Source organism: Wyeomyia smithii, chromosome 2 (assembly GCF_029784165.1).
Source record: "Wyeomyia smithii strain HCP4-BCI-WySm-NY-G18 chromosome 2, ASM2978416v1, whole genome shotgun sequence".
Lineage (NCBI taxonomy): Eukaryota > Metazoa > Arthropoda > Insecta > Diptera > Culicidae > Wyeomyia > Wyeomyia smithii.
Genome location: NC_073695.1, coordinates 125,527,550 through 125,552,326, shown reverse-complemented (window position 1 = coordinate 125,552,326; position 24,777 = coordinate 125,527,550). Strand labels below are relative to the sequence as shown.

Sequence of the window (24,777 nt, the reverse complement as noted above, 5' to 3'; positions counted from 1 at the left end):
TCAAAAGTGTTCATAATTTCAATTTAAACGTAATGATTCCTATTGAGAATGAAGTATTACAAAAGTATGATCAGATCACCACTAGAGAATTTCTTCCTGAAGAGGTACTAGAAACAAACTCGAATGAAATACGAAGTATTATCAAGAACTTTAAAACATGAAAGCACCAGGAGATGATGGGATATTTATATCCTCCTCAAAAGACTTCCCGAAAGCTCTTTAACAGATGCTTTAAATTAGCACATTTTCCCTCAAAATGGGAAAATGCCAAAATCACTCCAATTTTAAAACCTAAAAAAAAACAGCTGAAGCATCATGTTATCGTCCATTTAGTTTATTCTCTTCTATAAGCAAACTTTTTGAAAGAATGATTCTTAATACAATGATGACACATACCAATGGAAATTCAATTTTTGCAAATGAGCAGTTTGGATTTCACTATGGGCATTCGACTACTTATCAGTTACTTAGAGTAACTAATATCATTCGTACTAATAAATCTGGAGCTGCTCTTCTAGACATAGAAAAAGTATTCGACAGTGTTTGGCATAAAGGTTTGGTAGCTAAAATCTCCAATTTCCGTTTTCCTCTTTACATCACAAAACTGATACAAAGTTACTTGACAGACCGCACTCTTCAGGTTAACTATTTGCATAGTAAATCTGATAGACTGCCTGATAGAGCTGGTGTACTTCAATGAAGTATCTTGGGCCCAGTCCTATATAATATTTTAACTTCTGATCTTCCTGTTTTGCCACCAGGATGTGAGAAATCTCTGTTTTGTGACGATACAAGCATTTCCGTAAAAGGAAAAAGCCTTCGTGTCATATGCAAAAGGCTGGAATAAAGTCTAGATATATTTTCTTCACAGGGTAATCGCTCCTATATTCATCTCAGTACCTATATTCATCTCATCACGCCTTTTTGATCAATTTATCATCAAATTTCACCATATTTTCAACGTGAAACTTTCAACAACTTGACAAAATCGAGAAGCAAATAGATTTACTTTCAAAAAATTGTAGAAATTTGACGGTAAATTGGTCAAAAAAGAGAAAAAAGATGAATATAGGTGCACCTAGCTGTTGAGATGAATAATGGAGCGATTACCCTATTTGCAGAAATGAAAGATTTCTCCTGATGCATTAATAACACAATTAATTATTTTTTATTTATTTAAGATGAACGGTGCAACCCTAAACTGGTCTGACCAAGTCAAATATTTAGGGCTAATTTATGATAAAAATTTTACCTTCAAAGAGCACATTGAGAATATCCAAAGTGCAATAAATATATAAAATGTTTGTATCCTCTTATCAACAGAAATTCTAGACTTTGTCTCAAGAATAAACTGTTAATTTACAAACACATATTTAGACCAGCAATGTTATATGCAGTCCCCATCTGGACACGTTGTTGTACAACCAGAAAGAAGATGCTTCAAAGGATTCAGAACAAACATCTGAAAATGATATTGAAGCGTCCTTGCTGGTTTAGCACGAATGAACTACACAGGCTTACTAATGTGGAAACATTAGAAAATATGTCAAACCAAATTATCAATAAGTTCCGACAAAAACCGTTGCAATCCTCAATTATAACGATTAGCTCACTTTATAGTCAGTAAGATAGGTGTAAGATTAGATTAAGGTTCAATTTTAAATTCCTTTTTTTTCTTGACAAGTAGGTTTAAAATTTTCTTACAAGTATATTCACTTAACTGCGGAAGCAATTACAACAATCTTTTAATGAAATAAAGCTTGAAATATATGTAATAGTGTTGATATGTCACCGTTTGTGGCAGAACACAAAAAAAATCTGAATAAATATTAGTAAACAATTAATTCATCACGAAACATCCACCCCCTATCTAAAAAAAACAAGAATAAAGCCATACATTCGACAAAATATAACGAGTCATGGCACTTGTTCAAATACCACCTTAGGGAACATACTCAAATGACATAGCATTTTTTTATGATTTTCAAACCCCCCTTCCCCCCTCGTAGCATTTGGTCACAAAACTTGGTGTGCTGAGTGCTGACTTCGACGTCTCGGCGGGTTTGTTTTGGTCGACAGCGAAAGCAGCCATCGCAGCCTTAATACCGGTACGAGACACACGCGTCGGTTTGTTTGGTTTAAATAAAAATAATAGATAGATTCCCTGTATTGTCAAAAAATATTTCGTACAATACTTACTAGCACGTCTGATGTATTTTTCCACCATTTGAAATGAGGCATGAACTCGCGCATATTTAATCTATCGTCTAAAATGAGTTGTGTAATCTCATATTTGTTCATAAAAAAACCAGTAATGAAAAAGATGGCTGCAAATATTGCTGATACTGTTATGGTTGTTACATCTGTTGAAAAAAAAATAGTATGAGTTTGAGTTAAACTATTGTTTTAGAATAATATTCAAAGCATTTGGAAAAAAATAAAAGAAAATACTTTTGATTATTGGTTGATATTTCATAACGTAAAGATCATATATATGAAAAAGTGCTTTTAGTAATTTCATCGCACTGGCTGTGGATAACATCCATCACGAAGAACGATAATGTAGTATTGTTTATCACACGTTTGACAAAAAAAAAGTTGGTTCTCTTATCATATGATATTATTGAAATTTTTTTCATGAAGAGAAAGCTGGCTGCCATCAGAGCATCACAAAAAATCGCAGTATTTGAAAAAATAGAAACCGCATTTGAGTAAATTAAAACCGATAAAATTAAAGAACCCTTCTCGTCAGGGGTTAAGAAAAGTGGGTTTTCTTAATTTTTTCGTTTAGGTAAAAAGGCAACTCAGAGAAATATTCTTTTGCATTTATTCCAAAGTCTCTATGTTACTTCTTTGACATTGAAAAAAAAAAACATGATTAATCCACCTAGCGCAACGTATCTTTGTTATACTATCACATCACCCCATTTTTCAATTAATGCTAAGAACTTGTACGCTACTACATTCTAAACATTCATCATAAATATGCGGTTCAATATGGGTGTATGTTGTGGCACAAACCTGCAATACATTTTATCTAGGTTTAAGTCTGTCATAACGTGCACGTGGTTGTCGAAATCGAAGGACTCCGTCTGAAAGGCATATTATTCTTCCGGCGTTGCCTTGAGCATGTCATTTGTGAAAATGGAGGACACATTTAGTAAATTTGTTTGAATTAGGTTCTTTCTATTCTTAGAAAGACTCTTAGATGACTGAACTCAAAAAAATTGAAATTCTTCTTAAATTAGTTGAAAAAAAGAATTTTGATTAGTTTAGTAGATCGTGCTACCAGTTGAAAAAACATGATTTCGAGAAAACGTGATTTTGTCACATGGACCCATAATGTTTAATTTGTGGAAATTCTTATCAAAAAGACACCTGTCCAGTAAAAAACTATAGTGGTAATCAATGATAATCAAATTCTTACAAATTCCTGGTCCGTTTAGATGATGTTTTTTATTATGTATGGACCCTACTGTGACCAGTAATTTTGATGAGAAGTTACCTGCTATGTGTTATAGTGCTTGTACTCACCCAGACTTACTATTCTCTATCATCGCCTCAAGCATGTTACTTAAGCGGATAACGTGCTATGTGTGGATGAAGGTTTAGATATGAGTTTTCGGTCTGGAGATGTTTTGTGTGTGGAGGAGCCCAAGAATAACCCCTGTGCTTTAGTCGAATGGCCTGATTCTACATACTAAGATTCGAACCTATGACCACCTACTTGTCAAAGCGGACTTTGTAACCTTGCGGTTACGAAGCTTTCGCTCGTCCAAACGGGACTCAAACCAGCAATTATTTTTCTAAGTCTAAATCACACCTTCAGTCCTTGTTCCTTTTTCGCATCTTCGAAAAACTACATACATTGCATATTTTACTAAAACCTAAAACGTAGATCATAAGACAAAAAATGCAATTAGTTCATGAAGTACAACGTGAAAAGTTTTTCTCATAACTAATATATAACTAAGCTTCTGTTACATGTTTGTTTTGTTTTTCTGGTTTCCAGTTTCGGGTTTTCGATGAATGTAAATTTTCACATCTTCTCTGATGATCCACCTTTCATGGAAACTGCTATGCTAAATATTAACTTCACATACCAAAACTATCTCATGGTTTGATTAACTATGTATCTTATAATGTTTTTATCAATCCTAAATTAAATAGATTGTTGTGGTAAATTTTTGTACCCAATTGACACTAATCGTTTAATGAGTAATTGTTTTGTTAGTACTTACCACGGCACTTAAAACTGTGCATCTCGTTTCTGGAAGACATGTTCCTTTGTTTGTTATTGTCCTAACCCTTTTCAAAATATTGGTCTGAAGCAAAAATATTCCTGATATTGACCTATTTGGGCATATGTTACGAAAACATGTGTTGGACAGTGATGATAAGATAGTAATTCTTCAGCACAAATAACATACCTATGCTAATCCAGTATCATCCATGTGTCTCCAATCGAAGAAATGAAAACCGAGAAACCGAGCTTGTTATCAAACCGGTGCCTATCAATAAAGTTTCAATGTCAATTGAAACAAACTGCTTGGGATACGATTCAATGGTTAATAATGTATTAAATGCTATAAGAGAGTAACGCATGAGAAATGAACCACATGCGCGTACGCTTGCCTGAGAATGAATGAGATATTTCACAGGTTACTCAGAGATTTATGAGAAGCCGCTCAATTTCAGCAATTGATAACGAGTTCTTATTTCTAATCAGAGTTATTTATTTATATGTTTACCTTCCTTTGTCGGAGAAAGGTTATAATTTCACTTTAAAAGTTAATTAAGTGTTTCGAAAACTCAGCCTTTGTTTAAATCTATTCAAATTTCTCGGTTTGTTATTAGCCGATATAAACGTTCTTTTTAAAATTTGTAATACACTGGTTTGTCACTGCACTGTAAGTGTTTATTTTGGAAATAATGTTTAAAAAAGTCTTTCATATTAAAAACATGTATCACTCTTTTCTTTTCCTCAAAATGTATTTTATGGTTTATTAAATGTGAATAACGCCAGCTTACCTATAACTTTTATTCATAATGTTTTTTAAACATTAGGGATCTACTTTGAAAATAAGATTTGTGTAGAGATACCATATGGTCAAAGTTATAAAAGAAATTAATTTCTAATCTACGAGGTTTAAAGCCTCGCCTCGAGGCAACAAAACGTTGTATTACGAAACGCGAGTGAGACTTGGTTGGTGACAGCTGAGTCACGAACGAGTCGAGCAGGTTCGCAGACGAGCTACTCGTTAGAAATCCAGCCGACTCGATCCCTAATACGTAATACCAAAATTTGTCAGGCGAGTATTTTTTTTGTATATAAGTAAACCAAGAAAAATGCGCTTTCGTTCCATTACTTCCTATGAGATGATGCAATAAGTTTAGATATTTTTTGAGTTCTCCAGTACTAGGTTGTCGGGTTCATCTATGCAAATTGGACGGACCTATTATGCGCGGCAGTACACGATTTCTCTCGTTACACCACTGAGATTCAACCAAAGAAAAACCCAAATTAATCCACCTAGCGGTGAGACTCATCCTTTCTCATTCGAACTTATTATTTGTTAAAATAGATTTACACGAACACTTCACTTTTTAGAATAAAATCACACCTTGATAATTTTTGCTGGTTTTATTTTTCACTCTAAATAAAAAACTTTTGGTAGCCAACAGCACAACTATTCCGAACATTTAAAACTCAACATTCACGCGCAATTTAAGATACCTTATACATATGAAAATAACATGAAATAAATATGTTTTAAATATATGACGCATTTTTTTTTTGATCATGGTATATGGAAACGTCACTGTACTCACATGTCCAATCGTTATAAAATTCGAAAGTTAAGGGTTTTTTAGGTAGTCCGTTCATTTAAAACGTTAATTTAAACCAAAATCGGTTGAGTAGTTTGTGAGATATTGATGTTTCGCGATTTTTACATTTTGATACATAACCTCTAAACTAAAAATCCGATTACAGTAAAATTCAAAAGGGTCTTATGGGGCAACTAGACCTTTCATTTGCAATTAATTCTATTGAAATCGGTCAAGCCATCTCTGAGAAAATCGAATGATATTGGGAGAGCGTTACACACACATACAGAAAATGCTCACTTTTATACCTTTAGTTTTTTCAGTGATTGCTATACCTTTCTAGGAGAAAGGCAAAAAGAAAAGACGATTTTTGTCTATGGCTGAACGCACTGTTTCGATTTCATCGCTGTCAAAAAAGGCGAAGTGAGAAAAATTAGTGTTTTTTGTTAGACCATTGAAATGTATGATATATTAAGTGTAATAATGCGCTTTATAATTCAGTAGTATAAATGTTCAATATACAAATGCATAAACAAAAATACAACAAGGTATACAGCCCTAGGGTTGTATGAAATGGTGACGTGGGACTAAACACAGTAATTAGGGGATTTTTTTTTACAAAATATACAGAGTCTGCAGACAGAATCAATGTGTTTGCTCAGCGACTATACGTATTTTTATTTTCAGCCTCCCCTGGAAATCAATTTTTGGAAAATATTCAACAACACCCGAAAGAATGTCATTTATATTTGGCGATATTATGCCTGTAGTATTCTTTGTGCGAAAAATATGTATTTAACAAGGCACAAGCATATCGTGCTTGTTAGAGATGCACCAAGAATTTCTCGTAATGCGTCAACGTCAGAATTAACTCTATATCCTCAAAAACCAAATCCAATAATACTTACGTTATCATAATGAATGGGTTTGTCTTATTTAACTCTAATCAAATCAAATCTATAGTATGAATCTTACTTATAATACTTAAAATAATATGGAAGCCCCCACAAAGGTTCATCAATTGGCAAACAGAAGAAAATATTTTAAACAAAATTATTAACAAGTTCCAGCAAAAAATCGTAGCAAACCACAATTACATTTTTATTTTTTGCTTGACAATTTTTTTCATTTGCCTACAACTACATTCGCTGTATTACGAAAACAGGAAATATACGTTTATTATGGTAAAGCTTAGAATAATCATATATCATCTAACAATTTTGAAATGTAAAAAGAGATTCTGTACGAATCTTACTATATAAACAAAAAAAAAAAACACAAGCATTCGCAGGCTCTTACTCTTCTATAAATGTATATATTTAGGAATTTACTCTTTCGATTTATCCGGTCACGATTATTTAGTGAATATCGAAGACAAAATTAAATAAATATCCGTTGCAAAAATTTACAATTCTTGTTGAGTAATTTATGGTAATCATATTTATGAGATAAACTTTCAATCACCATCAACAGCAGCATTGCAGTTTTTCCTCAATTGCATACGAATAGAAATGTACGAACAAAAGTGTACCGCTGCAGTACGAATAGAAGTGTACCGCTGAAATGTACGAATAGAAGAGTACCAAAAAACTTATTTTCAAAGAGCACATTGAGAGTATACAAGCCAAGTACATCAAATATACGAGATGTTTATATCCTCTCATTAACAGGAATTCTAAACTTTGTTTAAAGAACAAACTTTTGATTTACAAACAATTTTTTAGACCAGCAATGCTTTATGCTGTACCGATCTGGTCAAGTTGCTGTTCAACAAGGAAGAAAACGCTCCAAAGGATTCCGAATAAAATTCTGAAAATGGTTTTGAAGCGTCCTCCTTGGTTTGGTACACTCGAATTACATAGACTTACTGGTGTTGAACCATTAGATGTCAAATAAAATTATTAACAATTTTCGACAAAAATCGTTGCAATCCTCAATTGCTACGATAAGCTCTCTTTATAGCCAATAAGTTAGCAATTAAGTTAGTTGTAAGTTTACTTCCCCTTTTCTGACAAGTAGGTTTAAATCCCTACGAATGATAAGTCCTAATTGCGAAAGCAAACAAATCCTAACAATTAAAATTACAAATTTCTAACAGTGTTGAGAAGTCACCATTTGTGATTGGACACACATACTCATTATTTACTAATATTTATCATAAATACTTAAGCTACTAACAAATCCCCCCTTTAAAAAAAAATGAATTGTTACCTCCCCGAAGTTCCCTTAAAGAAAAAAAAAGAAGAAGAGTACCACTGCAATCATAGAAGACGAGAGACCTGCGGTTCTTTACTCCACTGGTACTCTTGCTTTTACCTGCATGTTTTCTTTCAAGACATCAGTTTTTATTAGGTTCTTCAGAACCTAACACGCAGGTTTAGAAATTGTTCAAGGATGGGTATTGTTTTAAACTTTTAGGAAAACTTTTACCTTCGAGACATCATATTAGTCTAAGCTCATGGAAGCAAAAATAAATTGACCTATTGGGACGGGGAGACTCTGTCAATTTTTATTTCGAAATTGATACAGGGAATATCACATGGAACGGATGGTGTCAATTCACGTCGTCTGTGCTAGGAATGCTTGCATGTAATTGGTTCATTATTCGCGTAAATTTGTTATTGAATTTTTTTTACAACATATTGGTTATTATTATCTATCATGTGGTTATGCTGTTATTAACGTTTGAAATCTGACGCAACATTTGCCAGTTTCATTTCCAATTTTACAAAATGCATCCCAGTATAGTAAACAAAGACGTGTCCCACGTCAAAAAGGATTGTTCATATTTTTTCATAGCGTTTTCGCGAACTTTCCGCTACGCAATTATATATGCAATAGAGTGGGGCAAAAATATTTTTCTGAACCAAGTTTTGAACTTATCGGTGGTCGATTGGTTTTATATCCGCTTGGTACATTGTAATTTGACATAACTCAGTAATGCTTTAATAATGCTTTACCTTACATTAAAGTAGTTTATAGTAGCAAAAAATGAAATTTAATATTGACAAAAAAAATGAATTTTATCACATTTCATCAAATTTAAACAGCTTTAGCATTTCTTGGGGATAGCCTTCTCTGAAACAAATATTGTAGCAAAACTAAACAATAAACTGTTTGTATAATCACTATTGTCAATATAAAACACTACTTCGTACCAAATACAGTGAAAGTAATTTAAATTACTATGCCTCAAGCGATGTTCTTCAAAATTATCCGCATCGGAAATAAAAACCTTTTTGCAGTGTCATGCATTCTGGCCCAACACATTGCGGCCAATGTGACCGATTGCATAGTAAAAATAAGCTGATATGAATGATAATTTGGTCCACAGTTTTTCTACAGCCGGCAGTAACCGAAGCCATTTCTGTTTTGCAAGCTAATTGTTCCGGTTCGTGCTTTGCTGCATCATGTTTTTTATGATAATAACAAGCATAGGTGAGAAAAAATCGAAATAATAATTGTTTTGGCAGATCCTCCACTGATTCAAGGTAAATCTCAAGTTATGTATTTTGGATGAATATATCTAATCATATTTTTAGTTTTCAGAACATGATGAAATTATTATAAGAGCGGGGGCCTAGTGTGGTTGGTAACGTCTCCGCCAACCACGCTCGACGCCTGGGTTCGAATCCCACCGCCGACATAGGTGTCGATGGTTGTGAGGTGGCGTGATCCACTCACAACCAACCCAACTGGTCTAGATTCAATCCTAGCCGACACCGGGAGATTTTCTGAGGCGAAAAATCTCTGGGATCACGCCTTCCATCGCATGAGGAAGTAAAGCCGTTGGCGCCGGTCCGTTAATAAACGGGTCGTGAGTTAGGGACCTGGGTGTGGAGTCGCCTCCCTGGGCGTCGGTAATTGGCCACAACAGTGGCGGAAATAGACCGACGGAAAATAAGCGAGAATAAAAAAAAAAAAAAATGATGAAATTATTGAATTTTGAGATCTCATAAGGAATGATTGGAAATAAGATCCATCTGTTAATATAAGTTGTCTGTAAGTTCCTGATTACTTGTCCGTTTTATTGGCTATTATCGGTGAAAATTCAATAAAACAGATTTATTCCGCGTAACGCGTTTCGGTCTACTACTCTTCGACCATCATCAGACGCAAATGGCTGTGTGTAACCTATCGGTCTTGTCTGACTAAACTATACTAACATAAATTTTCCTGCTCAACTCCCTATGTCGCCCACTTTGTCATCGGTAGCATTCGTTCGTATTCGCGTTTTCGGCTAGTTCCTGATTGTTCTTTATGTAGGGTATAACTGCCTTTAGTGGACCACTTAGTACCGTAGCTGCATATTTTGCAAGAAAAAGTGTAATTATCTTAACTGAATTAAGTATTTCATTTTGTATGAACATGAAGTAACATGTTTTATACTTTTTCTGCATGAGAAACAACAAGATAATACCTCTATTTTCTTAAAATTTAAGAAATGAATTATCGCTTCAGTTTCCTTAAATGGGCCACCGTTTCCTAATTTGGACCACAACAATTTCCTAATTTGGGCCAGGTCTCCTTTAATAACTTTCTGATCCACTGTGTAACAGGTGTTTCAGTTGTGAACAATTGCACCATGCCGCAAATTGCTTCGAATTATAAAGGATCATCCATAGACCATGTGGCCATTTTTTACCGGCTTCGTAAGTCAATCCTCTAAATTAATTATAAATATTTTGCATGGACTATGGTCATTTGCCAACCTTATATACGACCACGTGATTAATGGAGAACTCCTAAGTTAATCACATTGTTGGAGTGCTATATATACAACATGCATTTATATAGTAGATGAATACGGGGGCTGGGGGAGTTGTTACCAAATGCACACAGTCCATTTATTCTAGAATTTATGTTGGCGATTGATTGGCCTAAGAGGATTAACAAATGGCAGACATGTGCTAATGTGGGTTAGAGACGGTCTCTTTTTTGCGCTGCATCACGTAATTCCAAAGGATTGTTTACAAAATACGTATTGTCCTGACGAGAGAGAGAGGGCCCTTAACGGATTATTATATACTGTGTTTACAACTCAATAGGAAAAACAGCTTGACAGCAATTCGTACTAAACCATGCTTGTAGAAATTTGTTTATGTAGGGGGAAAAATGATCTAAACTTATTCAAAATTTATTTACATAGTATGTGAATAGGATTTCTTATTCACTAGCTTTGGTACAGTGTAAAAAGATCAATAATTAATATTAATTCATGTTTTCTAATCCTTCGGTCAGACGTTGAAGCTTATCGGACGCTTCTTGAATCATAACTTTTTGTTTCTCATAAGCCTTTTTAGCCCTCTCCTGGCGTTTTGTCTCTACTTTCTCAACCTTCTCTTTGCGAATATTTTCCTTTTCTTTTTCCATCTTTCGGTGCAGCTCCATACGTTTTCGTGATGTTAGAACTGGAGGGCTCTTTGGCTTTTTGTACTTTCGATTCTTTGAAGATTCATTACACACATTATTAGCCATCGGACTTTCAAAACTGTCATAAGAGTATTCACCAAATGGTACAGAAATCTCTTGGTTACTTGCGTCTATCATGATTTGTAGTTCTTCAAAGTCATAAGTAATGACTTCAGGACGTGTCTCCTCCGTTCCCAACAAACCGTTTGTTGGTGTTACTCTAGAGAAAAAATACAAAAAGCTAAAAAACTAAGCCAACGTTGTAAATTGATGCATACTTGTCAACACCATCTATCGAAGTCATGTTTGAAAAAACCCCGGTGTTTTCGTCAACAGTTGTATCGGTTCTCAATTCTTCCACACTTTCAACTGTAGAAGACAGCTGGTCTTCAAAAGTTGTTACGAATTTATTAGAAGAATCTGGAAGCTGTATTTCATTTGTACAGATGGCAGTATTTCTAGGTAAAAGAAAAAATATAACGTGAAATTTTCATGAAATATGGTCAATTATTGCACTCACTTTGCAATGCCATATGGTGGACCCACTTCGATGGCCTCTTCAGAGTTATTATCAAAACCAGAATCATTTCTCAATGCTTCCTCATATTGAACCGTAGGAAATTCATGGTCATCTAGGCTGATAACACGATCATCCAAAGGCTGAAGGATAGATCTATATATTTTGCATACAATCCTGTCCGATTCGTGTGAAAAAGAGTCTGGCTCAAACTCTCGATAGAGGATGGTGTTCACCGGACTTATCTGGGAAATCAACTCTTTGAGGATTTTTCGTGGAACTATGACACAATCATCTCGATTAAAAAAAAAATAAAGAAAATGGTGGAAAACAAGAGCCGGTCAGTTCATAAAGTGGCGAAAGAGAGAGGTGGGAAAAAAATGGAGAGATTAAAAAACAGGAGAGTTGCTGAGCTGAACACAGAAAAAGAATGGGTAGAAAACATCACATCCACCCAAGTACCAGACTTCGTGATGAGAACGTTGTTATTGGGACCAAATTTCAACGTACAGAATAAAACAAAAATCCCATATGTGGAAATAGTGGCAGGGATCGAGAAAGGGATACGATCAAAAGAGAATGCGGACGAGATTCGGGGGGGAATTTCTACAGCAATAACGAACCATATAAATTACACGAGACAACCCAGGCACGGCAAGCTGGAATGGATGGAAAAGGACATTTCGGCGACAAAACAGTACCTGAAGGAACACCCAAATCTGATCATCATAAAGGCGGACAAAGGCAATAAAACAGTAATAATGGAAGCTGAAGACTACCACATGAAAATGATGGAGTTGCTAAACGATGAGGAGACATACCAGAAACTGAAAAAAGATCCGACCAATAAGGTACAAAAAGCCATCAACGCAATGGCTGATGGGTGGCTGCAACATAAGTACATAGAGAAAAGCATCCACCGAAGCATCAAATCGACGAGTAGCAACCCACCCCGGATATATGGATTACCTAAAATTCATAAGGAAGGCAGACCGTTGAGACCGTTTGTTTCAACAATCGGTTCGGCAACATTCAACATGGCTCAGTTTTTGTCGAGCATATTGGGTAACATTGTTGGGAAAACCGAACACCATGTGAAAAACAGCTTCGAGTTTGCCCAACAAGTAGCAGGAACGCAGATTCCCGATGAGCATGTCCTATTCTCTTTGGATGTCAAGTCGCTGTACACGAATGTTCCAGTACAATATGCGTTGGAGTGTATAGAGGAAAGGTGGAGTGGGGTGGAGGAGCACACGAAGATCGACAGACGAAGTTTCCTGACAGCGGTTAAGTTGGTATTGGATTCAACGTACTTCACCTATCGTGGAATCTACCACATGCAAAAATTCGGAGTACCAATGGGATCGGCTCTATCGCCGGTGATAGCCAACCTTGTGATGGAACGCCTGGAACAGGAGTGTATGTACAAGGCAGAGCAGAAACAAATAGGTATGCTGGTGTATAGGCGGTACGTAGATGATTGTTTTTGCATCGCACGGGAGAATCATTTTGACCAAATTTTGGCAACATTTAATGATTTTCACGACAGGCTTCAGTTTACCGTGGAAAGGGAGGAAAGTGGTCGGCTTAAATTCCTGGACATGATGTTAACTAGAAGAAACGGAATTGTGAAGAAGAGCTGGTTACCCAAGCAGGAGAAAGGATGGTATTTGGACTTCAACTCTGAAAGCCCATTTACGCATAAGCGCAACACGGCAGTGGCCCTTGTGGACAGAGCAATCAAATTGACTGATGCGGAAAATCGTCCACAGGCGATAAAAAAGGTCAAAAATATACTTAAATGCAACAACTATCCTGAATGGTTCGTCCAAAATGTTCTGGCACAAAGGGTACACAAACACTACAACGGACTGCAAAATAATGGTGAAAAAGAGGAGACCAAATATGTTACGACGCAGTATGTTCCATGCTTGAGTGAGAAACTGCAAAAAACGCTCAAAAAGAACGGGTTGACACTAGCCGTCAAACCCAAAAATAAAGTAAAAGACGTTATTTTCAGCAAACTCAAAGATACCATTCCACCAGGGCAACAAAAAAATGTTGTATATTCTATCCCTTGTGGAACTGGAGATGGAAAAATGTATGTTGGGCAGACGAGCAGAAAATTGGACACAAGAATAGGAGAGCATAAAAATGACATCAAACGCAAAGACAACCGAACGGGCCTGACACAACACACGCTAGGTGACGGACATGTGTTTGATTTCGAAAAAGTGACGATCCTAGAACGTATTGTTGACCAGGAAAGCAGAATCACAGCAGAGACATTCCACATCAAGTTGGTTGGCGAACGCAACGCGGTGAACCTCCAGCGTGAGTGCGGAACGTTCAACACCAACTACAATGCGCTTGTGGTAAAGCTACGGCAAGGCACAAACAGCGGACGGTGGAGAGGAAACAAATGCGACGATCGACACAGCATCACAGCACACCCGCCAGACAGTGATACCTGATCGTGCGGCGCTGAAAGAGGTGACGAAAAGCTGCGACGATCGAATTGTGAGTTGTGAAAGAAAAAAGCGACAATTATGACAAAACGTTTTTATGTGTTTATTTTTATGTATTTTTTAAAAATGTTTGTTTTTTAAATAAAATTGCAGGCGTCAGAAGATGGCTAAAACGCGACAGTAGGCCGAAACGTCACGCAAAGTAAGAAATGTTTTGTAATTGTTCACCGAAAAATATCAATTAATACGATACACAATCATCTCGATCATGACCAGAATTTGTAGGATCTGGATCGGAAACGGTATTGAGGCTAGGAACGACTTTGGGATTCAATTCGGGAAAGGATCCTAGATTGTGCTCGACAGCGCATTCAGGATTGGCATTAGAGTTGAATTCTGAGTCTTTCGAGCCAGCAATGCACTTCGAGTAATCTACTGCATTTTCATCGAAAGGGAACAATCCGCAAGCTCGAAATCCATTGGTAACGGTTTCTTTCTTGAAGGACCTGTCAATAGCCGCCTGAAGTATACCAGGGAACTCGTTCATCCGAACTACTCGACCTATAAATATTGAATCAATCAAATCAAAAAAAATTTTAAATAATATTTCACAAATTCATCTCGGATTTTCCTCCTGCCATGGGTGCGCTCATGATCACCACGCAGCTTTCAGAGAGCGAAACATTGCCACTTCCGCCGGTTGAATAATGTGAGTACTATTAGCATACAAACATACCAGGATGATCCCGAGTTGTGTGCATTCTTCCGACGTTTCAAAAGCAGTGTGGCTTTTGTGCCCGTCTACGAAGTACGCTACTGGCAGAGGAATCTGTTTTTCTAGAACCCACGGATGGAATACATTTTTTATGTAGGCCAAAAATGTCTCTTTTGTCTGCCAACAACTGTCTGACTTAGCTATTCCCCAATCAGCCGGAAAACACTGAACAACGTCGGCTGGAATCCTTTGGTAAGGTAAAACGCAACATGGCGGTACCTTCAAACCACAGAAAAAGAATGGGTAGAAAACATCACATCCACCCAAGTACCAGACTTCGTGATGAGAACGTTGTTATTGGGACCAAATTTCAACGTACAGAATAAAACAAAAATCCCATATGTGGAAATAGTGGCAGGGATCGAGAAAGGGATACGATCAAAAGAGAATGCGGACGAGATTCGGGGGGGAATTTCTACAGCAATAACGAACCATATAAATTACACGAGACAACCCAGGCACGGCAAGCTGGAATGGATGGAAAAGGACATTTCGGCGACAAAACAGTACCTGAAGGAACACCCAAATCTGATCATCATAAAGGCGGACAAAGGCAATAAAACAGTAATAATGGAAGCTGAAGACTACCACATGAAAATGATGGAGTTGCTAAACGATGAGGAGACATACCAGAAACTGAAAAAAGATCCGACCAATAAGGTACAAAAAGCCATCAACGCAATGGCCGATGGGTGGCTGCAACATAAGTACATAGAGAAAAGCATCCACCGAAGCATCAAATCGACGAGTAGCAACCCACCCCGGATATATGGATTACCTAAAATTCATAAGGAAGGCAGACCGTTGAGACCGGTTGTTTCAACAATCGGTTCGGCAACATTCAACATGGCTCAGTTTTTGTCGAGCATATTGGGTAACATTGTTGGGAAAACCGAACACCATGTGAAAAACAGCTTCGAGTTTGCCCAACAAATAGCAGGAACGCAGATTCCCGATGAGCATGTCCTATTCTCTTTGGATGTCAAGTCGCTGTACACGAATGTTCCAGTACAATATGCGTTGGAGTGTATAGAGGAAAGGTGGAGTGGGGTGGAGGAGCACACGAAGATCGACAGACGAAGTTTCCTGACAGCGGTTAAGTTGGTATTGGATTCAACGTACTTCACCTATCGTGGAATCTACCACATGCAAAAATTCGGAGTACCAATGGGATCGGCTCTATCGCCGGTGATAGCCAACCTTGTGATGGAACGCCTGGAACAGGAGTGTATGTACAAGGCAGAGCAGAAACAAATAGGTATGCTGGTGTATAGGCGGTACGTAGATGATTGTTTTTGCATCGCACGGGAGAATCATCTTGACCAAATTTTGGCAACATTTAATGATTTTCACGACAGGCTTCAGTTTACCGTGGAAAGGGAGGAAAGTGGTCGGCTTAAATTCCTGGACATGATGTTAACTAGAAGAAACGGAATTGTGAAGAAGAGCTGGTTACCCAAGCAGGAGAAAGGACGGTATTTGGACTTCAACTCTGAAAGCCCATTTACGCATAAGCGCAACACGGCAGTGGCCCTTGTGGACAGAGCAATCAAATTGACTGATGCGGAAAATCGTCCACAGGCGATAAAAAAGGTCAAAAATATACTTAAATGCAACAACTATCCTGAATGGTTCGTCCAAAATGTTCTGGCACAAAGGGTACACAAACACTACAACGGACTGCAAAATAATGGTGAAAAAGAGGAGACCAAATATGTTACGACGCAGTATGTTCCATGCTTGAGTGAGAAACTGCAAAAAACTCTCAAAAAGAACGGGTTGACACTAGCCGTCAAACCCAAAAATAAAGTAAAAGACGTTATTTTCAGCAAACTCAAAGATACCATTCCACCAGAGCAACAAAAAAATGTTGTATATTCTATCCCTTGTGGAACTGGAGATGGAAAAATGTATGTTGGGCAGACGAGCAGAAAATTGGACACAAGAATAGGAGAGCATAAAAATGACATCAAACGCAAAGACAACCGAACGGGCCTGACACAACACACGCTAGGTGACGGACATGTGTTTGATTTCGAAAAAGTGACGATCCTAGAACGTATTGTTGACCAGGAAAGCAGAATCACAGCAGAGACATTCCACATCAAGTTGGTTGGCGAACGCAACGCGGTGAACCTCCAGCGTGAGTGCGGAACGTTCAACACCAACTACAATGCGCTTGTGGTAAAGCTACGGCAAGGCACAAACAGCGGACGGTGGAGAGGAAACAAATGCGACGATCGACACATCATCACAGCACACCCGCCAGACAGTGATACCTGATCGTGCGGCGCTGAAAGAGGTGACGAAAAGCTGCGACGATCGAATTGTGAGTTGTGAAAGAAAAAAGCGACAATTATGACAAAACGTTTTTATGTGTTTATTTTTATGTATTTTTTAAAAATGTTTGTTTTTTAAATAAAATTGCAGGCGTCAGAAGATGGCTAAAACGCGACAGTAGGCCGAAACGTCACGCAAAGTAAGAAATGTTTTGTAATTGTTCACCGAAAAATATCAATTAATACGATACACAATCATCTCGATCATGACCAGAATTTGTAGGATCTGGATCGGAAACGGTATTGAGGCTAGGAACGACTTTGGGATTCAATTCGGGAAAGGATCCTAGATTGTGCTCGACAGCGCATTCAGGATTGGCATTAGAGTTGAATTCTGAGTCTTTCGAGCCAGCAATGCACTTCGAGTAATCTACTGCATTTTCATCGAAAGGGAACAATCCGCAAGCTCGAAATCCATTGGTAACGGTTTCTTTCTTGAAGGACTTGTCAATAGCCGCCTGAAGTATACCAGGGAACTCGTTCATCCGAACTACTCGACCTATAAATATTGAATCAATCAAATCAAAAAAAAATTTAAATAATATTTCACAAATTCATCTCGGATTTTCCTCCTGCCATGGGTGCGCTCATGATCACCACGCAGCTTTCAGAGAGCGAAACATTGCCACTTCCGCCGGTTGAATAATGTGAGTACTATTAGCATACAAACATACCAGGATGATCCCGAATTGTGTGCATTCTTCCGACGTTTCAAAAGCAGTGTGGCTTTTGTGCCCGTCTACGAAGTACGCTACTGGCAGAGGAATCTGTTTTTCTAGAACCCACGGATGGAATACATTTTTTATGTAGGCCAAAAATGTCTCTTTTGTCTGCCAACAACTGTCTGACTTAGCTATTCCCCAATCAGCCGGAAAACACTGAACAACGTCGGCTGGAATCCTTTGGTAAGGTAAAACGCAACATGGCGGTACCTTCAAACCCGCTGCATTGTAGGACTTCTAGACGGTAACGTTCCGGTAACGAACCGGTATCAATGAGATTGGCGTTCTTCTCTTTCTTAGGAATAATCACGGCCTTGGTCTCTGGGTCCATACAGAACCCAATTTCATCTCCGTTGAATATACGGCGAGGGTCACTCAGTACTTCCTCATTCCCGTCTTCACGGAACAGCTCTCGTACAGTACGGAACCAGTTGCGTGAATTTTCCTCTTCAACCGTAGCTGCCGCTGATGAAACCAATTCTGGCTTTCGCACTGAGAGTTCTGGGCGACGCTTCATAAATCCACAGTACCATTTATAATCTAACACAGGCTATATTGCAATAGCATTAAATAACAAAAAAAAAATACTGCTGTATCAACATACCGGCTTTCATCTTGCAGTCCGAATGACGAGGATTCTCTGTAATGAATCTTGCAACTGTAGACTGCAGCCGCTCTTTGGTAATAGGGAATCCTTTACGTGCCATCCGTGTTATCCAGCGAACAATTGAATCCTCTTCCGCGGCAGTCAATGCAGTTGGCTTGCCTTTTCGCGATTTGCATGACGACTTCCTGCTTGCACGAAACAATACGGTGGATCGCGGAACATTGTAGCGCCTACAAGCTTCTCTAGTCGACATATCACTTTTTATAGCTTGAAGACACTCAGAAACTGCAGCTTCACTATATTTTTCACCAGTTTTCGGCGTTTTTCCCATTTTACCAACCATTTTTTACAACAACACGATCAAAACAAATCTATGGTTACTATGATTCGCTGCGTTACTTCAATGATAGCTTTCGTTCGAATTAAGCGTGTCGAAATAAGGAAAACATATTTGTTTTCACCCTTAATTGGACCACTAATTTTTTCAATATTTTAAGTGTTTTTCTAGTTAAATTTTTTGCATATCTTTTAAAGACACTATTATTAACCTGGTAATTTTCGCTCGGAAAGTTTGATGTCAGTACAGTTTTTGGTGAAGCCATTCCTTATGAAAACGTTAACGAACCATGGCAAACCAGGCAGCTGTTATTAAAAAATGGTTTTTTACAGCTTTAATCAAGAATTTTATTGTAAACGTCTGTTGCAACATTTCTGGTGAAGAACATTATTGAAATTGGCAAAGCACCAATCAAAATAAGTATATTTATAATGTGTCATTTCGTGAAAGAGCTCAGGTGGTCAACTAAACTCCAGTTCTACCCTACTTCTCTGATTGCTTTATGGTTTCGGTACTGTTTAGAGCACAAATCTATTAGGCGAACAGCTTCCATAATTTTTCTCCAATAACAATATAAATCCTGCCAACGTTAAACGATCGAAAGTTTTTGGCACGTTTATCATAACAGTGAACGTTTTTGTCATTTAGGACATGATGTAACATTGGATTACCCAAATAATGTCGGTGAAGCTTAGTTGCAAGAGATTTTTTCTGTTGTGAAGTGGAAAATTACAAAATTGGTCTGAAAGTACACTATTCCCAAAGGACGCTGTTACAGAAAGAAATTACTTTCCTGATCGGTCTAGGCATTCCTTATTATCAACATTGGTCAACCAAAACATTCTTGAGGACATACATTAGCAAAATGAAAAGGAAAGATTATCCGAAATTACTGCGGCAACACCATAAATTGGATTCGCAACACAAAAAATTTCTGACGCTCATCATAGTGGGATTTTACACAGCTAACGCTACTTCTCACTTGTTGATATGTCCAAATTTGCGCAGTGTATCGCTGATTGATTTCCTCCAGAACTAGCCGTAAAAAGTCATTAGTTTTTGACACAATCATTCCATTTTTATCGTTATTTTTTATTGCAGGAGCTTTATTATAATCCACGAGACTGTACAATTGGAAGAAAGCATACCACTGGACTCTTATAGACATTTAATCCATGTCTATTATGTGCAGGGAAGCAGTTACCTCCGAATAAAGAAATAAACACTATGAAACACGCTTATGTGAAAAAATAAATAAATTAAATTAATTGAAATCGAATGTTTAATATTTATTGAAAAAAGCAAATGAAAAACTGATTTGATACATTTATATAAGAAAAATTGACCCGTATTCAATAGCATGTTATATTTATTGACTAGAGGAGTGCCAGATAGTAAAATGAATATATCTTACCAGACTTGGTAAAAGCACCGCTCCGAGCCGCTCGGTGACATCGCCAAATTCTAGGCACCCATCACCACGAGCGTATTATCTTTTCATGCGACATTCGCAGCAAGCCCCAGCTCGGCGCAAGAGCTAAGAAGCTACGAATGCAGTGCCGTAACCTTGTGTTCGTCACCGGGAGGCACATTGAACGTTTTATCTTTTTCGTTCTGTTTTGAACCGCCAGTGCGTCGGCTGGACTGAGGCCGCTCGCGCACAGCTTTTGATGTTTACTCTGCTGCAGTGCTGCTATGGATTGATGAGCAGGGAGGGATGATGGCTGAGTGCTTGTGTAGTTGAACATGTTCGTTTTGATGTAATTCTAATTTGATGTGGCTTCTAATAAATGGTAAACATGTCTTGCTCTTGCAATCCGCCAACTTGGATGATGCGTGGTTTGTACTTTTTAGTAAACAAGTATACAATGATTTCCGCTAGTGTCAACATCCTACTGTTTACAGTACAGACACTGAATTATCCAAAATAATATTATCATTTCAACAGCGTGATATTTACTCGCATGAAAAAATAATTCTATTGATTTATAACAATGAATGCAATACGGGTGATATCATTTACCTTCATTACGGATCGTGAGCTTACTGCATTTCGTCTATGCTATTCGTAATCAAGATTATGCTTTCATAAATCAAAAGCTGTTGTTATAAACGTTAGTCAAATTGATGATATTTGAGATTTGATAAATTAATAGTTTTAGCGATATAAGTAGATTTGCGTTGTTTTTTTATTTGCATTACATTGACTGAGCCGGTAACATTGCACAGTGGTCGAAAGCCGGAAAAAACCTCGATTTTTCATGTCAATATTTTTGATTTTTTGCATTTTTTCGTAGATTCTCAAAGTGTAAACGACCTTTCCCCAAAGTTTCATGACAATCGGTTGAGATATCAATTTTTAATCGCACTTCGAATGTTGCTATATCAGGCAATTTGGATTATTTTCATGTTTGAAATCACAATTTTTAGCTCAACTTCAAACACCTGAAACTTCCTCAGTTTTGATCCGATTTTGATTCAAAAAGAGTCATTTTGAAGGGAAATTTGTGTACTTTTTGGTTGATTTTCAAGATTTGCCATAAACGCAACCAATTTCTCAATCGAGGTAAACATATTGCAGGGAAGCTAAAAAATCATGTATTTTTAATTTCATTTCTACCGTACAATCTTGTGAAACAGTTCGGAACGATCGGATAACCAACATTCAATGGGAAATTTATTGTACTTTTCAGATTTTTGGGTCCCGTTTTGCACATCGTTGCTCAGCAAAAGCAAAAACCTGATCATGAGAAAGGTCTAACGGCACTTTAGGTGCATAAATTGCTATTTTCGACATTTTCTGACATCAGAAATGAGCTCACCACTCCAAAATTGTAATAATATGTAATTTCCAATCATATGAAAAAGTCTTTTAGGTTTTTTTCCGACTTTTGTATAGAGACCTGCTACTGTGCATTGTGATGGCAAACATGTGTTTTTCAATTCGGCTATTAGCTTATGTGCAAGGTGCTTGGAAGCACTTTTCTCTTCCGTTTAAGCCTTAAATTGATTTTCGTTACTGAGCCCAGGGTGAATATTATTATAATTTAATTAGTATGAAAATTTTTTATTTTCATTATTTTTTTTTATCATATCAAAGAATATTCATTAATGGAGATTAAATCAAATAAAATATATCTTATTATGTCTCGCTTTTTCAATCAGAATTAACACATGAGTAGCTGGACTGATGATAAATCGCAACTCTGAATGTATGTACTGGTCGGACTCAATTACCCGGAGCATTGAATAATATTTCACTCCGGATAACCGAATTCTCCGGATAATAGAACCGTTTATTTATTTTGTTTTTTTTTTTTCTATTTTCGCTTGTCAAGAACAGCTAGATTGCTAAGAAAATAAGTGTAAATGTGCCGACATAAATATTTAGAAATGGTCTAATGGTCGATGTCGATGTTTATCATATAAACCACTTCAGTTTATTTAAGTTAATTTATCTCGGATATGTCTGAACGGATTTATACGCAACATATTAAATTTTAAAGGTATAGCTGCCTTCATATTCCAATAAACTCTATCGTAATCGGTCACCAGATTCCGAAATAAGATCCAGAATAATTATGAAGGAAACATGAAGCCGCTAAAACACCCTTTTTATACAGGGAATAGTCAAAATAAGTAGGATAGACAAAATTTTGATGAAATTTGAAATGCTATAGCTTTGCTAAACGTTATTCGATTTTAATAATTCGAACACCATTGAACTGGAAAACTTTTGAAGTTCCATTTTCTGACCCCAGATCTGGCCTAGGTTACCGGATATAGGAAATATTCCTGAGTTCCGGTAGGCATGTCAAACCTGCTAATTTTTGGATGGATTTGGTAATGGGTTACCTGATAAAAATGCTCATTTGCATCATTGGCATAGATGACAAAATCATTTCTGAAGCGAATGGTTCATCAAGATCCGGAATCGGCCAAGAACTCATCGAGAAAGGCTATTTTTCATCCGGAAGTCATCAGAGGAACCTTTAGTAGGGGACATTTTACGTTTTTGCACCAAATATAGCGTGTTACACCTCTATCTTCAGGATTTTTATCAGGAATCTTTTAAAAGACATATATCTGAATATTGGCTGCTTTGGCCACTTCCGGAACGACCTGGAGGCCCCGAAGGAACCCGTAGTGGGAGAATTCACATTTCTGCATCAAAATATAGCATGCGACACCTCTATCTTCAGAATTTTTCATCAGGAATCATTCAAAAGACATATTTTTTCAAATACAGATTACGTTGGCCACTCCCGGAACGATCCAGATTCCCCGGAGGAACCCGGAGTTGGGACATTTACATTTTTGCATCACATAAAGCGTGCGACGCTTCTACCTTCAAGACTTTTAATCAGGAACCATCAAGAAGACATTTTTTTGAATACATATTACGTTGGCCACTCCCGGGATGATCCGGATACCTCGTAGGAACCCGGAAATGGGAACATTTACATTACTGCATCAAATAAAGCGTGCGACACTTCTATCTTCAGGATTTTTCATCAGGAATCTTACAAAAAAAATATTTCCTAATATAGGCTGCATTGGCCACTTCCGGAATAACCTGGATGCCCCGAAGGAAGATCCGGATGCTCGAAGGAACCCGGAATGGGGACATTTACATTTCTGCATCAAATAAAGCGTGCGCATAGAGCTGCAAGATTTTTCAAGATTTTTCATTAGGGTTCCTCCGGGGTATTTAGATTGTGCCGGTAGTGGCCAATGCAGTCTGAATTCAAAAATATGTCTTTTTGATGATTCCTGATGAAAAATCCTGAAGATAGAGCTGTCGCACGCTTTATTGGATGCAGAAATGTAAATGTCCCCATTCCGGGTTCCTCCGGGGCATCTGAATCGTTCCGAGAGTGGCCAACGTAATCTGTATTTAAAAAATATGTCTTTGGATGATTCCTGATGAAAAATTCTGAAGATAGAGGTGTCGCATGCTATATTTTGATGCAGAAATGTAAATTCTCCCACTACGGGTTCCTTCGAGGCATCCAAGTTGTTCCGGAAGTGACCAATGCAGCCTATATTTGGAAATATTTTTTTTGTATGATTCCTGATGAAAAATCCTGAAGATAGAAGTGTCGCACGCTTTTTTTGATGCAGTAATGTAAATGTCCCCATTTCCGGGTTCCTACGGGGTATCCGGATCATCCCGGGAGTGGCCAACGTAATCTGTATTCAAAAATATGTCTTCTTGATGGTTCCTGATGAAAAGTCTTGAAGGTAGAAGTGTCGCACGCTTTATTTGATGCAGAAATGTAAATGTCCCAATTCCGGGTTCCTCCGGGGAATCTGGATCGTTCCGGGAGTGGCCAACGTAATCTGTATTTAAAAAAAAATATGTCTTTTGAATGATTCCTGATGAAAAATTCTGAAGATAGAGGTGTCGCATGCTATATTTTGATGCAGAAATGTGAATTCTCCCACTACGGGTTCCTTCGGGGCCTCAAGGTCGTTCCGGAAGTGGCCAATGCAGCCTATATTCAGATATCTGTCTTTTAAAAGATTCCTGATAAAAAATCCTGAAGATAGAGGTGAAACACGCTATATTTGGTGCAAAAACGTAAATGTCCCCTACTAAAGGTTCCTCTGAGGACTTCCGGATGAAAAATAGCCATTTCTCGATGAGTTCTTGGCCGATTCAGGATCTTGATGAACCTATCGCTTCAGAAATGATTTTTTCATCTATGCCAATGATGCAAATGAGCATTTTTATCAGGTAACCCATTACCAAATCCATCCAAGAATTA

General features: G+C 37.5%; 3 protein-coding genes across 6 annotated transcripts in view; 2 read left to right on the top strand and 1 right to left on the bottom strand.

The window, feature by feature from the left end:
* Positions 1-24,777, bottom strand: part of LOC129725616 (scavenger receptor class B member 1) — a 253,463-nt gene that overhangs the window by 42,636 nt on the left and 186,050 nt on the right. The window contains exons 1-3 of one of the 4 annotated variants that reach the window (XM_055681649.1): positions 4,431-4,631; positions 4,242-4,353; positions 2,200-2,363 (exon numbers count right to left, since the gene is read on the bottom strand). In XM_055681649.1, coding sequence (XP_055537624.1) covers positions 2,200-2,363; positions 4,242-4,281 — 204 coding nt within the window. In that variant the 5' untranslated portion in view covers positions 4,282-4,353; positions 4,431-4,631. Of the gene's footprint in view, positions 1-2,199; positions 2,364-3,534; positions 3,805-4,241; positions 4,354-4,430; positions 4,632-24,777 lie in introns of those variants that run through there. The other 3 variants (XM_055681652.1, XM_055681650.1, XM_055681651.1) reach the window with 3 other exon arrangements.
* Positions 12,139-14,232, top strand: LOC129719869 (uncharacterized). The gene has a single exon (XM_055671285.1). The coding sequence runs from the start codon at positions 12,139-12,141 to the stop codon at positions 14,230-14,232; it is 2,094 nt and encodes a 697-aa protein (XP_055527260.1).
* LOC129719868 (uncharacterized) lies at positions 15,284-17,284 on the top strand. The gene has a single exon (XM_055671284.1). The coding sequence runs from the start codon at positions 15,284-15,286 to the stop codon at positions 17,282-17,284; it is 2,001 nt and encodes a 666-aa protein (XP_055527259.1).